We start from the raw sequence: 12,322 nt of genomic DNA on the forward strand, positions 1-12,322 counted from the left end.
CAGTGACCTTGAGTCCCACTGAAGTGAACTCTGTGTTCCAGGATTGATCAACCCTCCTTTCTGGATGACACCTCAAAGACAAAGAGTCAGAGCAGCACTGTGAACAAACATTGAAGTTATCCAACTCATAATTAGCTCACCATGAGGTTTAACGCTTGTTCCTACTTAACACATCTCCTACAGGATTGCCTGCCACTGTTTGGATATGTTGTTTTTTTTAAATCTATCTGAAACTACAGAAAAGTATCAAGGCTTGACAGAGACTCTCATTACCTTAGCGATACTTCAGAAAATGATTACTTGAAAACGGATTTCTGTTTAATTAAATTCTCATTTTCAAATATAAACCCACTTTAGTTTCAATTTGAGAGTCAGTATCTATAGCTCCTCATTTCCCTCCAGGAAGAGGAACATGATTAACCTCACAACAGTCGAGGGGTCATAATCAGGACACCTTGTGTATTTGTGTTGCCCCCTAATCTTTACTGTGCTCTCACTGACCTGATCGCCCAGAACTCACTGCAAGTTCACCCAGAACTCACTGCAAGTTCATCCTAGAGGTGGGGAGAATTATTCCTTAGGCACAACTTGGAAGCATGTTAATAGTAGATAATTAAGTTTATCAGAGAAGGAAGAAAAGTACGCAAACAGTAAATATTTATTCTATTAAAGAAGGAAATAAGGCTTGTAGGATGGATACTTTAAGAAGACCAAGGAATGCTTTAAATAATCTATGTTTAGATTCAAATGGATAAAATATGGAGAAATGAAATAGAAACGAAGACCAAGGATTTCAAGAGTGAGAGATGTAGGGCGAGCACTTCAGTGAGTCAGAGAGCGTGTTCAGATGGAGCACGGGGCTGCAGTGAGGAGCTCCTGCTCACATTGGCTATTTACAAAGGAAAAAAAGCTCAATTTAACCTATTTAAAGCATAATTCACTATGCTCTAAAGTAGATTAAATATAGTTTTATTATTTTGAATATATCCTTTGCACCCCATCTGAAGAACCAAATGTAAAGCAACTAGACTTAGAGAGGAGATTTACAAATATAAGAACAAAAACCTGAAGATCTTGGGTGGAGAGGAAAAAGAGGCAGAAGGAGACAGACCGTGAGAGAAGCACACCTATCTGCTGTGTAGGCCTCCATCCAGGAGCAGAAAGGCCAAGCTGAGGCTCCATGAGCGACAGGTGTCTGAGATGGAGGTTCACTCATTGAAAGACATTTAAAAGGAAGAAGTGGCCATTCAGAAATGCTAAAACAAAATGATTTATGATGGAAAAACTTAAATGGATTATGTTCCAAGATGGTTTATTTTTATTTATTGCTTTCCCAGTCAGGAGAAAATAGTTCTCCAGGAGAAGACCTGAGTGAAGACCACTGAATGACTAAGGACTCAGAGATCCAAATCAAACTGAATGCACTGCCATCCAGTCAATTTCAACTCAGGAGAAGGTGAAATCTACCCCATTGGTCAAATCAGCTAATGCTTACTAGGGCAGAAGCCCATTCCTCTCTCTCTTCAAGCTTCTGATTAGAAGCCCACAAGTCACCTATTATGTCAGCTACTTCTTTACAGAGAAGCGCCATGGAGCTGTTTTAGAATTGCTAAATCTGGTCCAAGTACTGGAATAAATGAATTCATGATTTGACCATAATCTTTACAAGGCCTCTGACTTGGTATTGCATCATTTCCAGAAACTTGGACTCACTCAGGCCCAAGCAGCACGGAGGAACACAGCCCTGGGGATAACAAATCAAGAACAAGGAGAGGACCCAAGGAAATACACTCCCTGGGTCCCATGATGATGAGGCAGTAGCAAATGATTCCCTTCCCCCCAGGGTGAGAGCGAGTCGATGCAATCCCCCTGGCTCCTTCTGAATCATCGCTGTGTCTCTGGAGAGTGGCTGGAGTCACCCGATGATACAAGAGGGCCTTGCACACAAATCACACATGAAGTTCAGTTAGCACTCTGTATCTGGGTTTCCCTCCCCGTGAGGATGCTTTAGAGACAAGACTTAGCTTTACCCTGTAGGATGTCCCTTCTTCATGGTGACGTGCATTCTGAACCCAAGGCCTGGCTATTGAAGAAATGGGCAGAAACAACACGGCGGTAAGTAAAACAGCTCATCGCCCAAGTCAGCAGCTGAAGGTGGGAGATGGAGAGGGAGGGACAGGCCCCACGGACTGTAAGATTAATGACAAATGTCCCTCCCTCTGATCAGATTCTGACACAGGCCTCTCCTCACAGTCAGATTTTGGAATCTCTGGGTTAGTACCCACTGTGTGGCCTCCATGAACAGACATTAATAAGAGCAAGAAGATCCAGAAAGCATTAGCTGGGCTACAGCGGGTGTACTAGAATTCTTATTCCACGTGTTTGGATTCTCTAACTGTCTAGCTTGTCGTCTCCCCCTCATACAAGTGTCAGCACAACGAGCCTTTCTCCCCAAACTCTAGACAGGTGAGCGTTTAAAGGTCTTTGTTTTTCACATTTGCCTCTGAGGTGCTTTTCCAGGTGACAGTAATGAGACTCAGAATGTGCCCCAAGCTCCCAGAGGCCACCTTTCAAATTCAAAGTCAGATGATAACCTCTCTCAGAGTCACCTGACCCCAGGTTTCTGTGGTCAGCAGCCTGGATATGGAAGGATGACATGAACAGCTCACAGAGGGAGATCTCATGGGGCTTCCCACACTGCCTTGCACATCCCCTGCCCACGCCCAGGCCACTCCTGCTCACCACCTTTGGCTTAGACTGCCACCCTCTCAGCTGCCTGGGTCACATGTGTCTCTGCACAGCCTGACTCAGAAATCAGCTCCATCCCTCTGGAGACAAGCCAGCTAAAGGAATTTCTTCATTTTCTTTCATTACCCCCCTTCCCTGCTCTTCAGAGCTAGTGGGAATTTTTTTAAATAGAGCCTGGCATATACAATATGCCCTGGAGGACTCAGGGTCCTGGCTCTTGGAGTTTGTCTGTCTTTCTTTCAGGGGGACAGACTTGACATAACTTTTTTGCTTCCATTGCGTGTTTGTTCCTGTCTGCAATCCATTCATTGAACTTGCTTTATCCAGGAAAGAAGACAGTTTCCAATCCAACACCTGCAACCCGGCACTTACGTACGTACACGCAAGGTTAGCACTGTGCACTGTCTGGCTTCCACACTCGTGATCAGAACATGCACCGCATGAAACATGCTTCTCCCCATGACAAAGGGCATTCCCTCCACTTTCTCACTTGGGGATTTTGCTTTGCTGTGATCTCACTTACAACTTGGTGGATCCTACAACAATTTTAATCCCAATTTGAGATCCAGATGATTAGAAAGGAAATCATCACCAACCACAGTTGATTGCTGGACGCCAGTTCCCATCCTGGCACTGTGTGTCACCTGGACCAGAGGAGAAGGTGCCCTCGGTGTTCCACGAGCTGGCACTTTGACGGATCATCCTGTCTGTCTTCACTGCGGTGTCTGATTAGACTCACGCTTGCATTTGTAGCCTGTAATAAATGTTGACCTTTTCTCTCCCAAACCAACCTATGTCCTTTGAGAGACTGCGTCCTGGTGGTGACCCCACAGGACAATGCTGAACTGCATGCCTCGGCTCCAAAGCTGTAAATCTTATGGAAACCAGCTTCCTCTCAGGACATTGGGAGGTTCCACCTACTAAGGTTTGGGTTAGCAGTGGGCAGTGTGTCAGTCACTGTGCCAGCAGGGCTCCGTTTTCTGCACCCGAACTGCTTCCAATGGAGCCTCTCTCAAGAAACCCCAAAGGGAGGGTCTCTGGCTCTTCTTTGCTGTGAAGGAGTGTCCCTTTTTCACAAGTGCAGCTTCCATCTGAAACACTAGGAAAATTCCCACAGGATCCAGATTTCTTGAAAATCTAAGTGATTGTTTACCATCATGCATGGAGGCAATACTATGCAATTGTCACTTTATCTTATTTTATAGATTTTTTTAAACAAATGGGAATAATTTGTTTTTCTTCCTGGGAATCAATTGAGTATATAAAAACCAGGCAAATTTTCTTGCACAACCTACTCTGTAATTCAGCAGAGTGGAAGGCAGTGCTCACTAGAAATGATCAGTATTGAAGGTTTCTCATATAACCCGCAGAATTTTCCCACATATATCAAAATCCCAGAAAGACCTATGTGTGTAAAAGTGTTTGTACTTTAAAACGTCAGTGGATTCATAGTCACGCCACATTTACTTTACATGGAAAGACAGGTTCCGGACATTTGTTGTAGGGCTGAATGGTGCCCTGTGTCATGGAGGAAGCAAAACATATTTAACCCAAGTGATGATTGGGATTTTAGGTCACTTCCCAGTGTTTAATGCTGTATCCAAGGGGGAAATGGGTATTTCTAGATCCTTGGTCCTTGTCTTGAGGTCCCCTCTCTTCCTGTCCCAGAATTTACCAGTCCATTCTACAGATGACCAGGGTCTCTGCACTGATTGCTCCTGGAGCGGACATTCCTTCCAGTCCCTGCTGGGCCTGACCGCTCACATCTCGTCTGAGCAGAGCTTTCCGAGGCCACATGGTAAGAGGCTAGATGATTCCACACAGTCAGTGGGGACTGAGATGGTACAAAACAAACAGGAGGGCAGCTTGCATTAAGCATCTGGTAGGTGCGTGAATTTTCTCTAGCTAGAGAATCTGCACTTTGATGCTTTGAATATATCCTACAGAATAATCATGGATATAGGAAAAATATAAATAGAAAAGGAAATACTTCTTAATGTTGTAAAACTAGGGAAAGCAGGAGCCAACAATTTCCTAAAATGAGAAATTGTAAAAAAGCACAGAACAAAATTAAACTAGTGACTTAATATAGTATTTGTGGCTCTTAATAGTATTGGTAAAATATTATTTCAACTTATATTGAACATGCAGGTGACACATCCTTGCTTGCTGAAAGTTAGGAGCCCTTGAATCACTGGATGTCGAGGATAAAAATTGCAGCTTTCGGTATGCATTGCGAATCAAAGTAAAAAAGATCCACATCCTCACAAAGTACAATAGGCAACATCATGAAAGATGGACAAGAAATGATGTTGTCAAGAGTTTAATCTAACTTGTATCCACACCATGCTCATGAAAGCATCAGTCAAGGTGTTTTACACTAAACACATCTGACAAAGAGACCTCCTTTCTTTAGAGAACTGAAATGTAAGGGTGTTGTTGTGAGGACTGTGGTGTGCCTAACCCTAGCTGTGGTATTTTAAGGGCTTCATGTCCATGTAAAAGTTGCATATTGAATAGGGAAGACTGAAGAAGACTCGATGCATTTGAATTGTGTTGTCGGAGAGAACAGCACAGAGATCTGTGTTAAAACATTTCTGTCAGAACGCTCCCACGGGTGAGGATCTGAAGCCCCATTCCTAAATACTTGGGATGTGCTGTCAGGAAAAGGACCTGGAAAAGGGCCTCATGCTTGGGAAAGTTAAAGTTCATTGAGGAGATGGGTTTTCAAAGTGCCTGTAGCAATGGCTCACACATACAAACAATAGTGAGGATGGTGAAGGACCAGGCAGTATTTTCTTCCTTGTATGTATGGTAGCTATGAATCTACCAAACACAATGACACCTAATGGCAACAACAGCAATGGTTTACAAATAAGATACAATTGAATCCCATTTATCAATATACTCATCTATGTTGGTTTATATTCTGAGTATTTACGGTCTAAATATCTAAGAGGAAGAATACATGAAAATGATATTTTAAATGTTCTGTTAGATTGATCTTTTAACCTGGATCAAAAGTAATGGTAGCTCTCAGATTGTTTCTAAAATGTGGAGACCAAAGTGGAAGGGCTAGCACCAGGAACTGGGGTACAGAATCTTACCAGATAGGCAGGCTCTGAGCCTACTTCCCCTGAGTTATGGATAGATATGGGCCTCCTAGGAAACGAACCCTAGAAAGAACCAACCAACTGTCTGAGAAATTGAACCTGCTGATAGTGACGCTATCAGAATCTGTCATGACCATGGCAAGAGGTGACAGGGAAGGGTGCCTCCAAGGAACTTGATCGCTGAAGAAATTGATAGAGTTGATCATATGTTGTTATTATTATAAGCCCCTAGAGTTGGCTCAGACTCATAATGACTTTATCCACAATAGAGGCAACAATGTCCATTCAGTCCCATTTCAGCAATGTTCCTGAGTGTGTATTCATTGCTGCATCTCTGCGTCAATCCATCTTTTGAGCACCATCCTCTTTTTCGCTGCAATTCCCTTTTTACCAGCATGGGTCTTCTCCAGGGACAGTTTCTCCTGATAACATGTCGAATGTACATGTGGGAATAAGACTTTCTCCCCTCCTCACTCCTAGGAGCATTCTGACTATCAATTTCTCAGACATCTGTTTGTTGATCGATTCTTCTTTGATCTTTTGTACTGAATGCCCAACTTTCAGATGTATATGAAGTAAATGAACATACCATGACTTGGGGCAGGCACACCTTAGTCCTTCTCAAGTAATATCCTTGCTCTTCAGTACTCTAAAGTGGTCTTGTGCAGCTGATTTACCTAATGTGAGTCATCTACTGATCTCCTGATTGCTGCTTCCATGACCGCTACTGCGGATCCAAGCAAGAGAAAATCCTTGACAGCATCAACCCTTTCTCCATCTATCACAATGCTGTCTCTTGGTCCAGTTGTGGGGATTTGATCTTCTTTACATTGAGTTCTGATCCAGACTGAAGGCTGCCATTCTTGACCTTGGTTAGCAGGTGTTCAAATACTCCTTGCTTTCAGCAAGCAAGGTTGTGTCACCTAAACATCACCAGTTAACAAATGTTCCCCTATCCTAATGCTATGTTCTTCTTCACATCATCCTGCTTTGTGGGTCTTTGTTCAGTATACAGATAGAATAATTCAGGTGAGAGGATACAACCCTGTCCAATACAATGAAAAGAAAGAGTATGCCAGAGCAGAACCTAATATGAGCCCTGAGACTTCTCCTTGTGGGTGCTCAGCAGTAAAAGAGGGAATGCAGGCAGACAATATGCCACCACAGTACAACGGTGTAAGTGTTATTACTGTTACTGTGAAGTAGCTTTCCTCCTGTAAGCTCACACGTTGAAGGATGCAGAAAGGCCACTGTGCTTCATTCTGTTTAACATCATATGTGCACATGTGCTTTGTTTGTGACCAAGAACGTTCCCACCTGATGGTCAGTTTCAGTATCAGATGCTGACTAAGGCCAATGAAACTCTCAGTGTAAAATCAGTATTACATTTGGAGAAGGTGTTTCCAAGGGAACGCAGTCAGCGGCTGAAAACAGAAACTAACTGTAGGGACCCCAGATCTAAGCAAAGTGGTAGAAATGAGAGAGAACCTCACTGGTTAAATGATCAAGCCATAAGGACAGAGACATGATCCTTCCATATCTTGGACCAAGAAAACAAGGCGGTTGAGGAAACGGTGGTGCCTGACAGGGTGAGGGTTTGTTGGAATCATCTCTCCTCCACCTATCTTGATGGGTCACAGATGAGACTTTATATTCCTATAAGGAATTACAGGGTCGGAAAACCTCAAGGGCAAGGCTCCTTTGTCCTATTCAGTCACCATGAGTTGGTGGACTCTGTGGCAATGACTGTGGTATGGTGTCCTGAAAGGGAGTCCTATGTTAGAACTCTCCAAAACAATGTGCGTATGTGTGTGTGTGTTTGTGTTGTTCTGGTACATGTAGAATACATAAGAGTAGGTGCTACTATGTTATAGTATAACGTATTTTATTATGTGACACATAAATATAACATAGAATAAACACATAACCATACTCCAAATAACATCCATTCAAGTAATGCAAACAATATGTCTTTGTCTCAATTCCCATAAAACCTATTTTATAAAAAATTTGAGACAAATTCAGTGGGTTTTCACAAGGAAATCAATACGATTATTATTAATTATTGTGTTAAAGGTGTTTACCTATATCTGGAGGTGTCTTTTTATGTTTCTTTCTACAGATAGGTAATGAGTACACAAAGACCAGCATTTAACTCATGTACAAATGGTACCTAACTGGCCCAATTTACATATTAATAGAGAATTAGAGACAGATTTAAAAGTAGGGCTCATTTGGAATTTGGGGAATATTTTGTATAATATATAATTTGTGGTGTGTATTGCATAATAATATGGTATATAATTTGGAGAATACCTGTATATTGTGGTGCTCACACAAGTTGAAATCACAAGATAGACAGTTTCACAGAATGCATCATGGACCTAAGATGATAGACCACTGCATAGAGATACAAGGAATATAAACGATGGTGGAAAAAATCCAATGAAACATTAATGTATTTTCCCTCCAACTTTTTAAAAAACATTTTACTAGGGACTCATACAACTTATCACAATCCATACATACATTAATTGTGTAAAGCAAATTTATACTCCCTCCAACTTTTAAAAGCGTCCCAATATGTTGCTTTTGTTAGATGCTTTCCAATGAGGTCTGACTCATAGTAACCCTGTGTAAGACAGAACCAAACACTTACTGGTCTTGCCCCTTTCTGATAGTTCATGTTTCATCCCTTTGTTAGAGCCAATGACTTCATTTGAGAGGTTTCCTCTCTTTCCCTGACCCCCACTTGACCAACCATTGTGTCTTTCCTTGGGGACTAGGCCCTCCAGATAACAGGGCCATGATACTTGGGAAAATTGTCCCCATTCTCAATATGAAAGAGTATTCTGTCTGTACTTCTTCTAAGACATATTGGTTTGTCTTGTGGAAGTCCATGCATATTCAATATTTTTCACAGACACCGTAATTCAAATGCGTCAATTCTTGTCTAGCCTCCCTCATTCATTATTCAGTCTTCAAATGCAAATGAGATAAAATTACCATACTTTAATCCCCCAAATGATAGTACTGTAGTACTGCTCCTGAAAACTTTGAACAGGATTTATATTTGTTTGTTTGAGGCAACATTCACACATCAATGTCGTTTGATTTCTTGGCGTCTACTTCCATGAACTTTGATTGTGAACCCAAGTAAAATTTGATCCTTTCTAGACAGATTTTTTTTTCCATTTGTTATGATGTTGTTAATGAATTTAGTTGTGAGGATTGTTGCTGTCTTGCTGTTGAGGTGCAATCCATATTGAAGGGTAAGTTCTTGGGTCTTCATCACTAAGTGCATCAGGACTTCTTGTCTTTGAGTGTGCAAGGCTGTGCCAAGTGCTTTTCTCCCATCCTGACCACATTCTTCTTCACATAGTCCAGTGTCTCAGTTATTAGCTCAGCTTATGGGCTGACAAAGATATATTGAATTGAAATAGCCTTTATGAGCATATTTTTCTTATTTTATGATTCATTATCCGCTTATTTTATTGGAACGACTGCCTTTTGGTCTCTGGTCAGGTTCCACAGGACCATGTTTAAGGAATTCTACAATTCCCTTGTTCAATATTATCTATAGCTTGTTATAATTCAACCACTCCAATGTCTATACATCATCAATATGACAGAAGTAAGCAGATTTAGTATCTCTGTTTTCTGCCAAGAGCCATGTGACATCAGCTATGATCCGTATCATTGACGCCACATCATCTTCTGAAACAACTTGACTTTCAGGCATTTCCATGTGGGTTTCCTGCTCCAACTTTAAAAAAAATTATCTTCAGCTAACCTGACATGAAGATATTATCAAAGATATTGTTTGATAATTTCTACTCTGTTGGGTCACCTTTCTTTGGAAGGGGCAAAGATATGGATGTCTCAGGTCAGTTGGCCAATTAACTCACTATTCCACATTTCTTTAGTTTGCTTCAAAATTTCTTTGTTCTGATAGCATTTTAGAAATATATAGAACAGCCTATATATTGTTTCAAAAATTTCATTGAATAAAGATTTTTCTTCATTTTATGGGAATACTGACTTAGTTTAATAATGCAACTAAAAATAAAGTAACCAATCCTGAAAACATACTGCCAGACAATCGTCCAGTTGGTTTGCAGAGGAGGGTAGAATTGCTCCTGTGAGTTTCGGAGACTGCAATTTTGGTGGCAGTAGAGAGCACTGTTTTCTCCTTCACAGTGGTTGTTGGTTTTTAACCTCAACCATTAGGGTCACAGAGCAACTTGAAACCACTATTGGGCCATGACCCTTTTTATCTAAAAGAGATAATTTTCCAAAAATGAAATAAAGAAAATCCATGTGCAATGATTCCTTTGTAAATACTCTCTTTTTCCATCACTGCTTACATATTGTGCACCTTGGATAGCTCTTCAGCTCCGTCCTTCCTGTTGCAGCCCTGGCCTCATCCATTTGAGCCGCATGAGCATGGGGGAAAACCAGACCTGGATCACAGAGATCACCTTACTGGGATTCCACGTGGACTCCTCACTGGAATACTTCTTCTTTGGGCTCTTCTCCTTGTGCTATATTTTAACTCTGCTGGGAAATGGGGCTATTGTGGGGATCATCTGCCTGGATCCCCGACTGCACACTCCCATGTACTTCTTCATCTCCAATCTGGCAGTTGTGGACATGTCCTATGCCTCCAACAATGTCCCCAAGATGCTGGCGAACCTTCTGAGCAAGAAAAGAACCATCCTCTTTGTCCCTTGCATCATGCAGACCTTATTCTGTCTGTCCTTTGGTGTGGCGGAATGCCTTTTCCTGGTGGTGATGTCCTATGATCGCTATGTTGCCATCTGCCATCCCCTTAGATACTCAGCCATCATGAGCTGGAGGGTTTGCATCACCCTGGCAGTGACCTCCTGGATACTTAGCTTCCTCTTATCTCTGGTTCATATCATTCTCATCCTTAGGTTGCCCTTTTGTGGACCTCATGAGATTGACCACTTCTTCTGTGAATTCCTGTCTGTCCTTAAGCTGGCCTGTGCTGAAATATGGCTCAACCTATTGGTCCTCTCTGTTGGTTGTGCGTTTATTGTATTGGGGCCCCTCTGCGTGGTGCTGGTCTCCTACACCCGCATCCTCATCGCCATCATAAGGATCCAGTCTGGGGATGGACGCAGGAAGGCCTTCTCCACCTGCTCCTCCCACCTCTGCGTGGTCGGGCTCTTCTTTGGCAGTGCCATCATCATGTACATTTCCCCCAAATCCAGCCACCCTGAGGAGCAGCAAAAGGTCTTTTACCTGTTCTACTGTCTGTTCAACCCTATGGTGAACCCTCTGATCTACAGCATGAGGAACGCAGAGGTGAAGGGTGCCCTGCGGAGAGTGCTGTGCAAGGAGAGCTCAACCTGACAGATGTCAGAGAGCCCTGGATTGGTGGCTTTGCCCTGTGGGACATGGTCATTGCAGTTTTTTATCATATGCTGGAAGAAATGCCACCTTAAATATAACATTCCTGATCTGAACTTTACGAACTTAAGCTAAAGTGCTTATAGGAAAAAAAGAATACCTTCATGACAGTGAGGTTGGCATTGGTTCTTTGATAAGACACAAGAAGTAACAGCAGTGGGAAACATTTCATGGTCAACACATGAGAACCTTGGGGTCTTCTGATCTCTGTTGTAACAAAGACCAGAAGGTCTTTTGGCAAGAGGAGCCACAGAATGTGGACATGGGTGAACATTTCTGTGTTCCAATCAAACTTTATTGACAAAGAAAACTTGGCCAGATTAAGCCCAGGAGTGGGGGCTTACTGATTCTCTATTTGCAGCTGAGAGTTCATTCAGTTTCAGTTGATACCAACTTAGTGGCCAATCCAGGGTGACCCCAGAAACCACAACCTGAGACTGGATCTCTTCAGAGGGTTCCACTTGGAGGACATTTGGGGACCACTCCTGAGTGATCCTATGCTTCTTTGGCAAGTGCTAAAGCTTATCTAGTCTCAAACTTTGACTGCAAAGACCAGTGCTTGCTCCATCATCATTAGAATCACTCAGTTGAACCTGAGACCTGGAATGAGAGCCATAAACATTATAAATTAGAGCTTCAGAAATCCAGCAGACACAAGCAGAGAAACCTCTTGTACCAATTGCTACCATTGGCTTCACCAGGATCTTGATTTATGCTAATTTCTAAAAGTTTGTCACTTATGTATTAAGAATACTTACCTTAATTAGGTAAGAGTACTTACCTAATTCACTATATGTTGAATTAATTTAAGCTTCTATCATTGGTGGTGAGAGACACTCTCCACATAGTGGGAAGTATACTTGCCGAGGTCTATGTGATGGTAGATAATCCTGCAAGGTATCATTCTTACTTTCTAAACGCAGGTTAATTTGGAGTTATTTTAATAGATGGATCTTTTTCAAACAAAGAGAAGACTCATGTGGACAATAGCTCAGAAGAATCCAAAACCTGAGGATGTCTCTAAA

At 42.1% G+C, this 12,322-nt stretch overlaps 1 protein-coding gene across 1 annotated transcript; it reads left to right on the forward strand.

The window, feature by feature from the left end:
- Nucleotides 1-10,307: 10,307 nt before the first annotated feature.
- LOC142456637 (olfactory receptor 2A5-like) lies at nucleotides 10,308-11,240 on the forward strand. The gene has a single exon (XM_075557786.1). It carries the CDS (start codon nucleotides 10,308-10,310, stop codon nucleotides 11,238-11,240), a length of 933 nt encoding a protein of 310 aa, XP_075413901.1.
- The last annotated feature ends 1,082 nt before the right edge of the window (nucleotides 11,241-12,322 follow it).

Source organism: Tenrec ecaudatus, chromosome 9, assembly GCF_050624435.1.
Source record: "Tenrec ecaudatus isolate mTenEca1 chromosome 9, mTenEca1.hap1, whole genome shotgun sequence".
Taxonomy (NCBI): domain Eukaryota; kingdom Metazoa; phylum Chordata; class Mammalia; order Afrosoricida; family Tenrecidae; genus Tenrec; species Tenrec ecaudatus.

Bases quoted from the DNA above. Each gene is read 5' to 3' on its own strand.
- LOC142456637 (XM_075557786.1), top strand. From the start codon at position 10,308: ATGGGGGAAAACCAGACCTGGATCACAGAGATCACCTTACTGGGATTC.